The sequence below is a fragment of the Microchirus variegatus genome (genome assembly GCF_963457635.1).
Source record: "Microchirus variegatus genome assembly, chromosome: 17".
Classification (NCBI taxonomy): Eukaryota; Metazoa; Chordata; class Actinopteri; order Pleuronectiformes; family Soleidae; genus Microchirus; species Microchirus variegatus.
Genome location: NC_139818.1, coordinates 17537947 through 17554758, shown reverse-complemented (window position 1 = coordinate 17554758; position 16812 = coordinate 17537947). Strand labels below are relative to the sequence as shown.

The following is a 16812-nucleotide window of genomic DNA, read 5'->3' as shown; positions in this document are numbered from 1 at the left end:
TCATAGAGTTTCAGGGGATTCCCAGAAAATTGTTTTTTTTTTTGTTATTATTCACATAATCAGTCATTCTCAGGGCCCTCCCCACAGCTCAGGGCCCCAGGCAATATCTTGTTTTGCCTACCATGTTGCAGCACTCCAGGCTAAGACCTGGGCCTTGTTTGCCTCTGGTGCTTGTTAAAGATGCTCTTCTGTACCTGCTAAACTTCATTATCTGCTCTGGCTCTTCCCCTTTGTGCATTTTATTGACGGTTTTGATTTACATTTACCTCACAATACTGCAGTTTAACTTGTTTTACGACAATGATGAGATTTTTTTTATCAGTGTAATGTGGGGTCTAATTAATCTAGCATTTAATTCCTTTGTTAAATCAAAAAAACAGACATTCCCAGCTGGGTATTCTATCCAAACGCTACTCACGTTTTCTCATTTTCTGAATTAATTCCCCAGATAATCTATTCTATACAATATTTATTGTTGTAGAGATATACAATTACATACGCAATAATAGAGGAGTTTATCCATATGGATGCATTAAACAATGGATGATTCAAACAGTATGCTTTTTTGCTGCTCAATCAGAATGTATGCATGTAAGTTTTATGCACTTTATCACAGTTCTGTATTGCAGAGCTGATACACTCTTTTTAAACCATACACTTTCACTTCTTTACACCTAGAAAACAGGCATTAATGTAGATTAACTATAGGCCATCATCCCTTATATAAATGTTTCTTACTGTATTTGCAACGGCCTGCATACCGTCTTGTCTCCTTCAATGATAAGGATCACATTTCCTCTTAACACTTGCAATTGCTTATAATAATATATGTCTCTGTCTGTTGCCGTCAGCCTGCGGACTGCGGCGGTGATTTCCTTTGACAGTTTTATAAACATTTTTCCGAGATCTTGATCTCAGCGAGGCCACATGATTAAATAAAGGATGGATGAAAAATTGAAACGCACACCCACACGGACACAAAAGGAGGCTGATGAGCGTCTCTGATGTGCTGTGGCTGCGGAGAGGAGTGCTGACACAGCCAACGCTGTCCCGTCATCGATTGGTCTGAGCAGAGGGAGAGTATCATGGTCAGGAGGCACAAAAGAAAGTGGGAGAGGTGTCTCTGGGTTTAAGGCAGTGTCCTCACACTCACCGCTTCACATCTCTGGGTGTGTAATGCATGTGTCTCTTTAAATGGCTAATCGCTACATGTCTATGCCTTTAGGCAGGGTTTTCTGACCAAACACTGATATTAAAAAAAAAGAATTTCTTCACAGTTTTCATGTGGATGCTTTTTTTTTTCTTCTCCTTGTTCAATTTGATGCTCTGCAGCTTGTTCTATCCTTTTCCCTTTCTCTTATTTATTTCCTCTTCTTCCTATCTTTATACCATTCGACTTATATGTTTGTTTTCCCTATTTCACTTGTTTTTTTAACCATTTTTATTGATTAAACCGGATAGAGAGCACAAAATGCTATGAATCAATTGTCGTTTTCAACCATGAAATACTTTGTAATGTTACTAATCAATTAGTGTGCCTGTTCTTTTTGGTCAAATTGGAAAAACTTCAATGGAGAACTTTAATATGTCTGTTTTTTTATTTTCCTAAACAGATTTCTTCTCAGGACTTTGAGGATTTATTTTATTGCAGTATAACCTGATTTTGTTCATATTAACTCAGGCTGGATTTAGTGTATAGTGACATCAGAACAAAGAACTTTAGATTGTTTTTACAAATGGCCTCCAGAAGCTAGATCAATAAAATATCAATTATCCCTAATAATATTACTTTAATTATTTAAAGGTGCCATATGTAAGAATGTGGCCAAAAACGGTTACTACATTCAAATTCAAAATACCGAGGTCTTTTAGGTTTCGTTTTTTGACCTAACTGGCAACCCGTGGTTGCTCGGCAGCTGAGACTCTACTGACTGCAATGATTGGTAGACGGCGGTAGGTGGCGCCACATGCCAAAACATGATTTCAAAACATAAACATGATGTCTGCAAAAAAATATTTTTTCTAATGCAAATATTTTGGCTGTACTGTTGTTGTTGGTGAGTTCAGTTTGTTATATGAACATTATTCCTGAGTCTCTGTGATATATTAGGAGGATTTTATGGCCAGTTGCTTTAGATTTATTACATAATGCACCTTTAAGTTTGACAAAAGACCATCAGACAGATAAGAAATGTATGTGGTCCAGTTGAGGACAGTGTGAAATCCCAGATGTTCCTGTTTGACATGTAATTCAACCCCCGTTAGAGACTATAAAATGTCTGAGGGGGGAACGTGAGCTCAATCTTTAATAGCCAACAAACCATGATGGAAATTACATCTGGGATAAATCTATGTTTACATATACACAGGTACAGCATGTAATATGAAATATCAATGCCTCACTGGTCGCCCCCTCTGAGGGTGATTATTTAATGCCGGCCTCCCATCGACATATGCTAATAAATAGACAACACTGTCGCGTCTGTATCAGTCCATTCCAAGTGCTTACTGCTCACTGAATTAAAAATTGATATTGCTCATATAGCCTTCACATATGGAATCACATATCCAGCACTGTGCTTATAGGAGCTCTATTTATGAGCATATCCACAAATCCCTGGGGGGACGGCTCGCTGTTGCAGCCATAACACAAAACAAGTCAAGTATTTTTTTTATTTTTTTTTTTTGTTTCAAAATTAAAAGAAAGAATAAAAATGTCCCTGATACAATGCAGCAAAGGCTTCCAGGTTGTGTGTAAACAGATGTGTAAGTTCTTGACACACATTCAGTTGTTCACATTAAACACGTTATAAGCAGCTCATGTGGTTCAGTTATCACTGCAGTGCAGTAAAGGACATTATAATGTGTAATTGTTAGTTTTACTGTTTACACACAGGTTTCAGGTCCATTTGGAGATCAAAAAACAACAAATACTGTATATGTAAGATTGAATTGAATGTGCTGTATTTATAGAGGAAATGTTCATTTAAAAAAAAAAGAAAGAAAAAAGACGACTGTGTTTGAATGTTATTGCTACTTAAGAGGGAAAAAATGGGGTGTGAGATTGGGCTGCCTTGCATGAGACTCACTCAGAGGAAATTACGGTCAAGTCTGCCATCATGTGGCCTTAAGGTGACAATAGTTTCTACAGCTTTTGATGACAGACTTCTTCTTCTTTTCTTTTTTTTTTAATGCCTTGAGCAAAATTGTGTTAGATTCCGCATAAATCAAATATATTTTATTTTAAAATGAATAGGTAAGTTTGAAGATTCCTCATGTAGCAGGTCTCCATGCACCCAACACTGGAATAATTGTAATATTATATGGTATAGTGGTACAGTATAGTGAACCCACAGCTTATTAAAATGCAAAACATTTTCCAACCGGCGTAAACACATTCTTGACATGGATTTTATGTTATGCACTCAGGTCAGATATTATTCTAAAAAATAGTGCTGCAAATGCATGGTAAATCTGAAAAAAATAAATAAAAGCAGTACTTTTTAAGATGCCATGTGCATTAAGCAATGGTCCATCAAAGATGTTTCCCCCATTGTGAAGTTTAACTTGAACTTTAATTGATATATAATTGATGTAAATGAATAAGCAGGTGTCTCTCAGAAGCAGGTGGACAAAGTAATGGGACTTAATCAAAGGAGTTCGCTGTGTCTCCCTTGCTCTGTCTCTCTCCCTAATCTTGTTGTTTTTCCTCATCAAATGTCTGTGTGGTGGTCCACCAGGAATAGTCCTAGTTACGCCACTTTTCTTTTTACACCAGCTGCCCTTCCTTCCTTGGGACCAACACTAGCAGTACACTGGATGTAGTCTCCATGGTTACGGTCAATTTATAATTTACAAATGAGCAATGGGGATTGTGTACCTGCAACCAGGGGCACCCCAGCCCTTGACCTGACTGGGACTCAAACCAAGCCAAGTTCCCTTTCCACATATAGTTCTATGGTCTGCCCGCTGGAAATGCATCTTTATTGTCACCTATTTGGAACACACTCCATCTGAGAACTTCTTAGAATTAAACCACTTCACTGCACTACTGTCAGACATCCACTAGATGTCACCATTCGTTCGAACAACTGAAAACATCATTGAGGTGAAACTCCACAGCCTTGTAATCTAGAAATCTGTGAGTCTTTCTTAACCTCGTAATTTTCATCATTGACATTTTGATTGGCAGATTTTGATAATAACATTGTAATCCTATTGTATTCTATTTTACAGTGTTTACTTTGTATGTTCACATAGAAATATATAGTGTTTTCTGGTTGTGTCTTTATGTGTAAGGGTTTAACACATTTATGAGGTTAAATCCACAGCTGCATTAATTTAACAGCATTGGTAATTATCAAAATAATTTTTATGCGTCTGTAAAGGTTAATACACCAGTATGGAGAAGTTCTTTAACATAAATTATATTTGTATTGCTAAAATATAATGAGCATTGTGATCCAAACATTTTCAAATACATAGCTGTCCAAAAAAATGTGGGTACAAGTAAAGTACATTATTATTATTTATTGATAAAGATGTCATATTATAGTTATGAGTAGGCTCAAATTTGGGTATAAAGAGATTTGGTTTGTTATTTGCCAAATAAATAACAAATAAAAATGTAATGCAAAAATGTCAATTAAAAAAAACCTAACAAAATGCAGAATAATTTACACATTATTCCTGTTGTTCAATGATCCCAATGATGTGAATATGATGATGTTACACTGTGAGTCACAGTCACGTGACACAAGTACAGTCTGTAGTGTGTTGAAAAGCATTGGCGTACACGTGAGTTCCTGTTTCCCAGTCTGTAAAACAACATTTGTGCCATGTGAGCTGCCTCAGCTCTGCGGTGACTGGCTCACCGGGCAGCCAATGAAAAAAAGCTCGTGTGGACGAGGCTGATTCAGCCAATCAGAAAAAGCTAGACGGAGTTTAGTGGGCGTGGCTACAGAGCTGGAGCTTATTGTGAAACAACGCTGCATGTGCAAAAGCACGCGCACAAACACACACACACACACACACCAATGTAACTTACTAATGTTTTCCTAGTATTTACTTTTTCATTGGTATTTTACCATCAGTAAGCAAAACATAAAACTTAGTCGAAGAGTAATATAAAATATTTGGGTTTAGACGGTTGTCTTTGTTATTATATTTTTGAATACTTCCTGTTTTATTACCATCACTATTTACTTTCTGCTCTGCTGTAACACTGCATTTGTTGGAATAATTATTGCATCATTATTTTATGCATCGTATGTTTATTCTTTGTCTTAAGTACGAAGAAATGTGCTTTTACTTCCTTTATTTTTCCAGATTTGCCTGCGGTTGCTAGGGGAAGTGACGTCAGCTCCGTCAATCAGCTTTCGTAGTGGAGGAGAGGATCTGTGTTCTGAATCTACGTACGGACCGGGGGTGAAATCTGTCAGAAAAATCCGTCTCCATCCTTACGTTTTGGGCCACAATGGCCCATCTGACACGCAGAACATAAACTAGACGCTTTACTCGACTGGACCACGTCGATATTGTAGCTGTGCGCGGTTCCGAAAGATAAAAAAGGAATGGTGAAATTTGGACTGTCACAGAGGGAAGTGGAATTCTGGAGGGGAAGGGGACAGTAAATTCAGGGGGGGGTTGTGAACCGTTCAGAGAAGGCGGAATATTCACCGAGGAAACGTCAACAAACGGGTGAAACGCTTAACTTTTATGAAAAACAAAGCAAACTGCAAAGTGAGTCAACAGACGCAACGTTAGCTTACAAGCGAAATGGAGCTACGAGTTGGGAACCGATATAGACTGGGCAGAAAAATCGGAAGTGGGTCTTTCGGGGACATCTATTTGGGTGAGTAAAAATCCATCATCTTTGTACGTTCACGTAAAAGCCTACTAATAAACAATATTTGGGGCTTACCCTTCATGCACAATAACAAATCTTCACGTCGTGTTGTTCTTAATCAATTTACGTCACTGCTAAGCTAGCTGTGACATTACCTAACCTCTGTTCTGCTAATTACTGTGCTTGTCTGTCCTGAAATTGTAAGATAAAGCATGGTCAAATTCAAACAATACATTGACAAATCAACGATAGTGCAGTTATTTTATAAACTGACACATTTTACGACTAAAAAACAAGAAAAACACCTGACCTCACTATTTCACAAAGATAGTTTTTTTTCCCTGTAGCCACCCTTTTCTCATTGGTATCATTGTGTTTTATAACATTTTATGATCATAATGAATATCATTAATTAACAATGCTGTCATATTGGGGTACACTCACTTTGGTACAAACTCTGCCACTTCCCCAAGTAAATGCATTTTAATGGCAGTTGTTCCTTGTTGACACATGACAGTGGCAACATCATGTGATGATTAAAGTACAATATTTATTTAACTGTGTATTCGCTATTGGTTTCATTAGCTGAATACAGGATAGATTACAGTTGATAATCAGAGCTCAGTGTCAAGCTCCTCTGACTCATGTTCTTTGTTGTTTTCCAGTTGTCTTGTTAAACTCTTTTGTAGACTCGAGTTACTGAGTAACAGAGTCCATGCTGCCTTCACAAAACATGTATTAAGAATGTAGGTAAACGTACAAAACAGCATAGATAGTGATATTTACTAGGCAACAGTATTATACTAAAAGGCCACATCCTGTGTCCTCTCTGTCATCACTAAAATCAGGGTCATTATCCAGGCCCACACTCTGTGTTTATATGTTTGACGTACAGTCCTGTGGCTTAATGACCGACTACTTGTAATCTTGTCACAGGATGTTATCCTGTTTTACATGTTTGTTTTTTACATAGAAGGACGTGTTACACTGGTTTTTCCAGTTGATTAAGGTGTCATTTATGTTGAATTCCCTCTGACTTGAGACATTTCTTAAAAAGACAGAGCTGATTTCTTCCTCAATATGATTTATTATGCCCAAACTTTGACACAAAACTACACAAGGTTTCAGATTTTGCCACTGTGGATTTATGGACCTATTTACCTCAAATGTATTGTTTTCATTAACATAGTGTAACAAGACATGTTATATATGTTTGCATATGTCTGTTTATTGTGGAATTATTATTGTCAAAGGTCCCTGAAAATATTGAGATTATATTGTTTTCCAATATTGTACACCCTTACTCTATGAACGGGTGTAAATGCTATGTTGAGATTCAATCATTCAGACCACATTCAAGCGGTCTGCATTGAATATGGTCACGTTCTGTTAGCAGTGTGAGCTTAAATTGCTACATTGTGGTACATTTTATGACTAGCCACAGTTTAATGATGAAACTTAAGTGTTTTTACTATGCGAAGAGGAATAATGTTATGTAAATGCTGAAATTAAATGAACATATCTCAGGTTCCTCAAGGTGTTTCTTTAGAAATAGTCAAAGAGGTTTGAGCACTGGATATTTCCAGACTGTGTTGTTAAGTTCCACAGGTTGCTAAGTGGGGTTTTTGTGTTTAATTTGGTAAAAATAGAAGATTTAAATTCACCAATGTTATGATTCACTCTTTTTCCAGGCACAGATATTTCAGTGGGTGAGGAGGTTGCCATCAAATTGGAATGTGTGAAGACCAAGCACCCCCAGCTCCACATCGAGAGCAAGATCTACAAGATGATGCAAGGAGGAGGTAAAATATTATCCTGCACACTGAATCCTCATCTCTCATCTTCCCCATCCTCATTTCATACTTGGTTATGTGATTTTTCTCCCTTGCACCCATTTTTTTCTGCTTTCTTGCACTCTTCTTCCCCTTTACCCACATTACACCAAAATGATTTGTGTGTGTAAACTGAAGTAATTATACACACTATAAGAGTGTGTATAATAACTCCAAATGCATTTATTTATATTAACCACATTTAGTTCAAAATATCTAGTTAATTTACTAATACAAATACTATTTCATTGCTTTTGGAGCTTTTTTTGCTAAAACCATGAACAATTGTAACTCTTTCTACTGCCATGTTTCTGCAGTGGGGATTCCAACAATAAAGTGGTGCGGAGCAGAAGGCGACTACAACGTGATGGTGATGGAGCTGCTGGGCCCCAGCCTGGAGGATCTCTTCAACTTTTGCTCTCGCAAGTTTAGCCTCAAGACGGTCCTGCTGCTCGCCGATCAAATGGTCAGACTGCTTGCTTTCTTAAGAAATGCATACTCAAACTTTCACTGCTGTCTGCATCCTTCTGTCAGATTGTTATACTTAAAACAGTCTTTCAGTTTTCATGACAGTTTTCATCTGAATAATTAAACCTTTATTGCTGTTACTCAAAAAGACAACAAATGTAAATGATATTTATATGTTTACAGGTTGCACTGAACTTGCTTTAGTATTTTTCTTGTATGCTTCTTCACTACAGATCAGCCGTATTGAATACATCCACTCCAAGAACTTCATCCACAGAGATGTGAAGCCCGATAACTTCCTGATGGGTCTGGGCAAAAAGGGAAACCTTGTCTACATAATCGACTTTGGCCTGGCAAAAAAGTATCGCGATGCTCGCACACATCAGCATATCCCATATCGCGAGAACAAGAATTTGACTGGCACTGCGCGATATGCCTCAATCAACACACATCTTGGAATTGGTATTGTTTTTGTGTTTTACTCAGACGGTGAATTTAAAGCTGTATCTTCATCCAATTACAGGCAGTAATTTGTCCTTCTCTTGTCCTCCTTCTTTTCTGTTATCTTTGTCTCCATCTACAGAGCAGTCAAGGCGCGATGACCTGGAGTCCTTGGGCTATGTTCTCATGTATTTTAATCTGGGATCACTGCCTTGGCAAGGCCTCAAGGCTGCTACCAAGAGGCAGAAGTATGAACGGATAAGCGAGAAGAAAATGTCCACCCCTATTGAGGTGCTTTGCAAGGGATATCCATGTGAGTATTAAACATTTATATGTTATTATTAATCATTTCATTAGTTCCATCAGCTGAGAAATGTTTCCTCTTTTTAACAGCCGAGTTTGCAACATACCTGAATTTCTGCCGCTCTCTGCGTTTCGATGACAAGCCAGACTACTCGTACCTACGGCAGCTCTTCAGGAACCTGTTTCACAGACAAGGCTTCTCTTATGACTATGTATTTGACTGGAACATGCTTAAGTTTGTGAGTACTAATGGTATTTTCTGAACTGAACTGTATTTGGTTGAATTATTTCTGTTTAACCAATCTGTAGCAAAAGCCTAAATGATGATTTTAGTTTAAAAATAGTGAGTAATGGCGTTGAAGCTACATATTTAAGATTTGCTTGTGATCACAGGGAGCCAATCGTGCAGCAGAGGAAGCAGAGAGAGATCGCAGAGACCGGGAAGACAGGCTGAGACATGGCAGGAACCCAGGTGCCAGAGGAGTGCCTGCTGTATCAGGAAGACCAAGAGGAACGCAGGACGGAGCCCCGCCTACCCCACTAACACCAACATCACACACGGGTCAGTTCACAGACATGTGATAAATGTGCTGCAGAACCATCACCTGTGTGTTAAATTATGTGTACTTTTCTCTGTTGGCTTTAAAAAATGTACAGTGTTAAGACATTTATTCAACAAGGCTATCATTTATATTAGAAGACTGTAAATATAAATATAGGATTAACATGTACCTCCTTTTGTCTTATTTTGTTTCTTAAAATAAGAACATATGGGAGATGTGATAAATAAATAACTTGATTTCTCATCTCCAGCGAACACATCTCCTCGACAAGTGTCTGGTATGGAGCGTGAGCGCAAGGTGAGCATGCGACTGCACCGTGGTGCTCCTGTCAACGTATCATCCTCAGATTTAACAGGACGGCAGGACACCTCCCGCATGTCCACCTCTCAGGTACAAGACATCTTCCAGATGTATCCTAAAGTCGCACCAAATCCAAAAGAGAAAGAAGACACTGTTCTTAATATAGATTGAACCACACCCCAGGCTAGGACTGCAGTAGGAGCTCTCTATCCTGGAGGAAATGTACTCTAAATGCTATTTAAATTTCCACAAATTGCTCCCGATTAATGTCTGACCTAATGCCTTCAAGCTTCTTGATAATATTGGATATTATTATTCTCTGATAACTGGTGACCCTCTTGAAGGGTTTGTCAACAAGATTCAAACGCAAGACTCAAATTCAAATCTGTAAGAACAAACACTCTTCAGCGCATAAACTTCATGTTTCCCAATGGAGAGAGATAAAGTGCTGCGATTCAGCCCATATTTCACCAGGTGTGTGGTTGGTACAGCATTTGGGTTCTGACTTGACATATTGGGCCTTCTCTCTCCCTTCCCCAAACCTCAGAATAGCATTCCCTACGAGCATCACGCTACCAAGTAGACGCTCGCCACGTCCTTGTGTGACGGCGGCAACACTGGGTGAGTTCTGCTACAAAAGCACCAGGGATGCATGTGTTTTAACTCCAGTTCTCTGCTGGGCCGCATCACTTCCCGCACGTTTAATTTCTTGCCTTTTATATCTGTGTCATTTGAGACATTATCTCAACAGAGAACAGGCAACAGAAATTGGTATGAGATTAGATCAGCAACATGCACATTTAAGTACACCACAGTAGATGTGGAACTGCAGTTTGTAAATTAGTTACAGTCATTATGAGATGATACATCTACTTGGCTCTTAATTATTTTTTCATAGTTCCATTTAACGAGTCTCAACTGATCAATTAGATATTGACTACTTCCTGCAGGAGTGAGCAGCTCGCTTGAGAACTGGGGGTAGATAATGCATCGCAGTGCATCAGAGCCTTAGAATGTAACCCCTGCCCCGTTTATCAGCTCTGTGCCTGTGGCTTATTGCTTGCAGTGTTGGTTTTGTTATGAGGCCACATTGATAAGATGGCAGGCCGACAGCCGTAGCACCAAAAGGAACAAACCGTCCTACACCCTATATCCCCCCCTCCACTCCACCCCCAATCTTGCTTAATGCAATCCAGTGTTCACCGCCTGATGTCTGCCTCTCTGATCTGATCTTCCACCCTAAACGCTTGCATGGAATGAAGGAAGTTGTTAAATAGTCAGCGTGGAGCTTGCTCATGGCTGTGGCTGAAAGTGTGTGATTAAGTTCAGACAGAGTTTGTTCTCTAGTTGAGTTTGTTGTGGGATAAAACACCAGTATAATACAGCTAACTTTTACACTCCTTATATAGGTCTGTATTTTGAAAACTTTCTGGTGAAAGTGAGCAGAACATGGACCACACATTTAAAGAAATAAAATGAATTTAGTCATTATATAAAGGAAATATGTTAAATTAAAAATACTGGCTAGTCCAGCCATTATATTCACAATTAATAATTCATTTGTGGGCCACAAACTCGCCCTGCCAACCACTCAAGAACACAGCACGTAGCACTTCCACACCCGGGTTGCCATCAGATTTAATTAAACACGGCAAGCTGAATCTATAGATCGAAGGTGCAGAACGTGAACCAAACCTAAAAAGCCCCACTGTCAAAAACCTCTCGGCAAAAGAAACAAAAGGTTTTGCGGTGTAGAGCCACTAAAAACATAAATGGCTGCGGAGAGGAAGTTGATGAGTAGCAAGTAAGCAAACGGGAAGCGTCAGCCAAGGTTAACTACAGTTCTTTCTTCCCTCTCTCTCATACACATTGTTCCAGAAACATGCAGCTCTTTGATGAAGTGCTGTTTTTTATTATTATTTTATATATATATATATTTTATCACCCAGTTTTAGAGGTCATAGTTGTTTTTTCCATGTTACAAAACGTCTAATGTACTACTACAGTTACTTCTTTCCCCTTTTCACTGTGTGGTGCAGCAGTGAAAAGGGTCCCCTGTTGTACAGTGTTTTGCTGTGCCACACTCATATACCAGTCTTGAGATAAATTAAAAATTCATATTATTAAAAAAAATAAAATACCGGCAAGCACAAGAGTGTATTCTTGTTTTTGGAAGTCTCACTGGTTTCTGAGTGGTTACCTCATTACTACATCATGTGTCTGCTGCTGGTTCTTAGCTCTTCCGCTAAATGTACTCGCTGACCTCCTTTACTCGGTTATATAAATGTACAGACAAATGCACATTTTTGTTTGCCTCATGGCTTTAAACCTTCATGAGAGCATGTTTCCTTCATCACAGAAGCCTTAAAGGCTTTTGTTTTTTAATTAAATGGTTTAAATGTATCTTATTACTGTCCAGTTAAGACAACATCGAAAAGAAATGAAAAAAGACCACAAACAATTGGGACCCATCGGCCCATCTGTTTCTCATTAAACATTCACAGTGGTGGTGGAAAAAGTCAACCTTAAATTAAGTAACTGGTTGAACCTTCTGTCGTGGAGCAACCTTTATCTCAAATCAGCTTCAGGAAAAAATCATAGTCTCAAAGTTGAGTCTGTTGTCTTCAATCCAAAGGCATTTATTTGTGTATCCACAAAGAATACCAAGTGAGCTGTACCACGTACAAACTGAGGTTACACTCGTTGCGTGCTGCCTTTTATCCTCTGGGTCAGGACTGAAACTCCTCCCCGACCCATCTTTAAACCATGTCTGATTAGTTGTTCTTCCCTTTTTTTGGCTTTAATAACTCCACCTTAATCTCTTGAGTGGTGAATAGATTGTGGGCCGTCTTTCTCTCAGGTGTCTTTGGTCTTTTCTGGATGTGTGTGTTAATCATGCGTACGTGCAAAAATCCATCTACCTAGAGGTGATCATGCGTTGTTTAATCCTTGTGCGCATGCGAGCACGAGGCTAGCGCATGCTTATCGTGTGCTCGCCGTGCACACATGAAGCTCCCCAAGCTGCTCTGTGGGAGGACAGCAACACTGGTATTCCCCCACACCTACCTGAGAGATTATGTATTCCTCTCAAGTTATTATCAGACTCTTATTTTGTTAAATATATCAAATTTCAAACTATTATCAAACTCTTTATTTTGTTAAATATGCCCATTTGGTTAAATATGCAGAAACTTTTCCACTACACTTAATTGTTAGGGCATCCTCAATTTGCGACTGTGCTAAAGTTAGTTTTAACTTACTGATGTACAGTATATCTAGTATTTGAGCTGTAGATCGCTGGTGAGCTTCTTTTTTTCTTTTTTTCTTGTCAGTGAATGTGTCGCGTGAAGAGTAAAGTCAAAATGTTCTAGCTCTTTTCCAAACTTGTTTAATGTCATGTCAACATGTTAGTCCGACTAAAATTGAGCTAGTCTTAGTCAGACTAACATACCTGGACAATGAGATTCATAGTCCAATTACTCCTGCATGTGTACGCTTAGTCAGACTGGAGTTGGACTCGTTCTGTGCATGCACCAAAATTTCTTCTCCGGTCTTTGACCTGGAAGTAGAAGACGACGGACAACGTATAGACGGCAGCGGAATCACAACATGGCAACCACAAGAGCTGTGCTCGATCTAATTTGTATCACGATAAACAATGTACAGCAGGTACGAAACATACAGAACGATCCATCTCACCGTTTGCGCAAATACACACTAGCTTATAGAGATATACAGCGCCACCTATGGAGGCAGATTCAGACGTACACGGCTGGTTTTCTCCTCCGCATGTATACTCGGACTCAGCGAGTTGTCCGATTGCCTGTCTTAGTCGGACTACGGCCTTAGCTCGGTTAAACTATGTGAGATTATCATTAGCCATGGGGTTCATTTACTTTGACAACCGCCACTGTGAAAGTTTAGATTAAAACATAAAATATTCAAAATGCTCGTGTGTTATTCGCTTAAGCACATTGTGTTTGAATATGTTTGTAACCGATGAAACTGATCATTGTTTAGTTGGTACACATACCTGTTTTTACTATTGTTGTTTCTGCAGTTTGAGCAGTGTCACTGGTGCTTGTTTAATCTGACCCTCCTGCTTCTTGTCCTGTATTTCCTCTAGATGGCGCCCGGTGCACTGCCTGCAGGTCACCATCTTCTTGCTCCTCGATGAGCCCCCCCACAGAGTAACCTGGCAGACCAAGCCCTGCTTACTTGGAAGCAATCTGACACACCAATACTATCACTGTTAAGTACTACTACTACTACAGCTACCATGGGAAGCGAGCTTCTGACGCAGCACAAACTGCTTTGACTGACTGTAAACACCCTCCATTCTTTTTCCCAGTCCTGTGTTGGTCTGTCATTCTTTTTTAACAAACACCAACATGTCAGACCCCCAGAACTTTTCTGTCCACTTGTCCAGGAGGTATTTGCACAACCCTCCCTCCACACTGCCCCCACCCCTACCACCAAATTCCAGATGGGCATTGTATTGTCCAGGGAACGCATGGTTACCCAGCAATTTTTCTGGGACACTGACTGATAATAGATCTACTGTGGAAGAACTGTCTTCTGTCTACATTTCCACTGTCGGTCATTAGGAGTTCATACTAGATCATAAATCTGCATTTTTTTATTATTATTATTTTATTTGCATTAGGCTCTATTAAGCCAAAACAGTTGCTCTTTATTTTCTACATCTATGGGTAGTTTGTGGTCTGTGATGCTTTTCATTGATATTTGCATTATTTGTTTTCAATTAATTTTCCCCGTACAAACCACCTTTCCCATTTTTAAAAAAAATACTAACCACCACTGATGGCAGCAACTCTATAGCCATTTGTAAGAAATAAAAAGAAGCCACTTCTTTGCATGTTTTAGAAGTAAGCCTTCACATTCAGGTCTGGAGGCCTTGAGTGCTAGCCGAACCCATGAACATACCAAAAATGTGCTTTGGTATTTTGGATGCAGGAGGTTGTGTCTTCACCCATGAGGTGGGAACTCCAGATGCTGGTTTACTGTCCAATAAGCACTGGTCTCTCTCTCTCCGAGGTACTTCACATACGAATTGGGGACACGGACATCGATCAACACAAAACATGTCCTTTCACTGTACACAGAAACATTTTCCTTTTTGTCTCGTTTTATTTTGAAGCTGTGAAGTACTTGTTATACTGATGTAAATGATTTCTCATGTTTTGTTTTAAGTGATACTTGTAAAGATGGGTTTGACCACAGCTACCGCTCCACAGAGCTGTAGCGATCCTGTACCTGTGTTGTAAACAGCAGCACTTCATAGGCGTCGTGTTAATCCTCTTAACACGGTGCGTGAATCCTCTTAACAATAAATGATCACGGAAACCGGGAGAGCAAAGCTCAGCTTCACCATTTTTGCAGGCTTCTCCAGCAGCAGTGATTTTGATTGGGTTTTTTTTTGTTTGGCTGGACTTGTTTGATACTGGCTGTAATAAACAACAATGTCCGGTCTGTCCGAATGAAGTGGCCTATTGTAATTTCTTCTTGCTGCTGCTCATTCCGCAGTTGTTGATCTGGAACTTTGATCTCTAATAGCCATTTTAAACCCAGTGTAATATGTGAGAAACCAAATCAACAAGAATTATGTTCCCGTTTATATTTGTTTGTGTATTTCTCGTGTAAATAAATGAATTACTTGTAAATGTAAGTGTCGTGACTTTTAAATGGATGAGTCGGCTTTCCTCACACACAAGAACTTTTATTGCAAATATCAGGTTATGTTCAATTATCAGGTCTGATTGTGCCACAATGGTGCAAATTAAAGAACGCTCTTATGTTTAGTGACTGTTATGTGGTTAGAATAATAACGCAAAGAAATGTGTTTTCTCCACCAAAAATATATTTATTTGGGAACATCTAGCAATGTATTAGACATTAGTCAGAAAAAAGTGCTAGTGCAGCAGGATGTGCGATACATTTCTTCACCAAACGAGTAAAAGCTTTCGGGTATTGGTCTGCTGAGCATTGTGTCCAACAGATCTACAAAAGGCATGGAGCACACACGTCACAGCATCAGGTATCTGACACAACACACACATGACGTCACAGCAGCGACCAGTAACAGTAATTGCAAATCCCCCCCCCCTCCCCCCCAGAACAGTGAAGACAATGTAGGGTCAGCAATAACTATAAATATACTATATATTGCACACACTTACCGATTATCCTGCACACATTTTCATCAGGCGAGTGTTACACAGCTCATACGACACACGACAAAGCAGAAAGACGTCAGACTTCAAAGCAATACGGTTATGTGGTTAACAGTGATTGTTTGTTTGTTTTGGGTTGTCCCCCTAGTGGTTTAAAAAAAACATTTCAATAAATACCTGGAATAAATAAAACACAAGAATGCAACAATGGGAATTTTAAAAAATGTGAGCGTGAAATGAAATGTTAGAGCGTGGGATCTAGTGCAGTCTTTTTTCTTTTCTTTTTTTTTTTAATTCATGATTTTCATCACTTCGCTGCAGTCACGGGAGTCATGTGATGAGAAATGGTGAGGCAGATTATTAGGCTTTTCTAAGGGAAGAATAAGAGTAAAAAAAAAAAATCCCCACAGTAGATGTGAAGAGCACACCTGAACTAGGTCCATGTGCTGATGAAGGCTGTGATATGATTTTAAAGCTGCAGTAAAAGGCAGCATGAAGACCTTTTTTGGTCCGATTTGTTTAAAACCATTAGCCCAGAACTGGGGAAAATCAGGGCCGAGAAAGAAAGGCGGTGAAAACTGGAACCCTACAGTTTATCTGTGTTTGACACAGTAGGAAACAGTAACACCAAAATGGATATTTGCAGCATGTCAAGTATACGGTGCGGCTTCTTTTAAAGCAACACTATGGAACATTCGCTGGTTGTTGCTGTGGCAAAAACACACCGCAGTCACTGCAGATGTTGTTCGTTAAAGCTGTAGCGTGTAACTAAAATATAAACAAAATAAATTATCTGTGTTTCTCAGAATAGCAGTGTTTGGATCTCGTGTTACTGATTGTGATATTCTAGTGAAGTGAAAAAA

At 39.1% G+C, this 16812-nt stretch overlaps 1 protein-coding gene across 3 annotated transcripts; it reads left to right on the top strand.

Annotated features, from left to right (window-relative positions):
* The first annotated feature begins 5451 nt into the window (after positions 1 to 5451).
* Positions 5452 to 15384, top strand: csnk1db (casein kinase 1, delta b). Of its 3 annotated transcripts, none has more exons than XM_083903539.1 (10): positions 5452 to 5854; positions 7540 to 7650; positions 7998 to 8146; positions 8382 to 8610; positions 8732 to 8902; positions 8983 to 9131; positions 9286 to 9454; positions 9706 to 9845; positions 10308 to 10376; positions 13882 to 15384. In XM_083903539.1, the coding sequence occupies exons 1-9, from the start codon at positions 5779 to 5781 to the stop codon at positions 10359 to 10361; spliced, it is 1248 nt and encodes a 415-aa protein (XP_083759665.1). In that variant the 5' UTR covers positions 5452 to 5778; the 3' UTR covers positions 10362 to 10376; positions 13882 to 15384. The 3 variants fall into 3 exon arrangements, with proteins under 3 accessions (XP_083759665.1, XP_083759666.1, XP_083759667.1); XM_083903541.1 differs by having other exon boundaries at positions 5454 to 5854; positions 10303 to 10376; XM_083903540.1 differs by lacking the exon at positions 10308 to 10376 and having other exon boundaries at positions 5453 to 5854.
* Positions 15385 to 16812: the final 1428 nt, after the last annotated feature.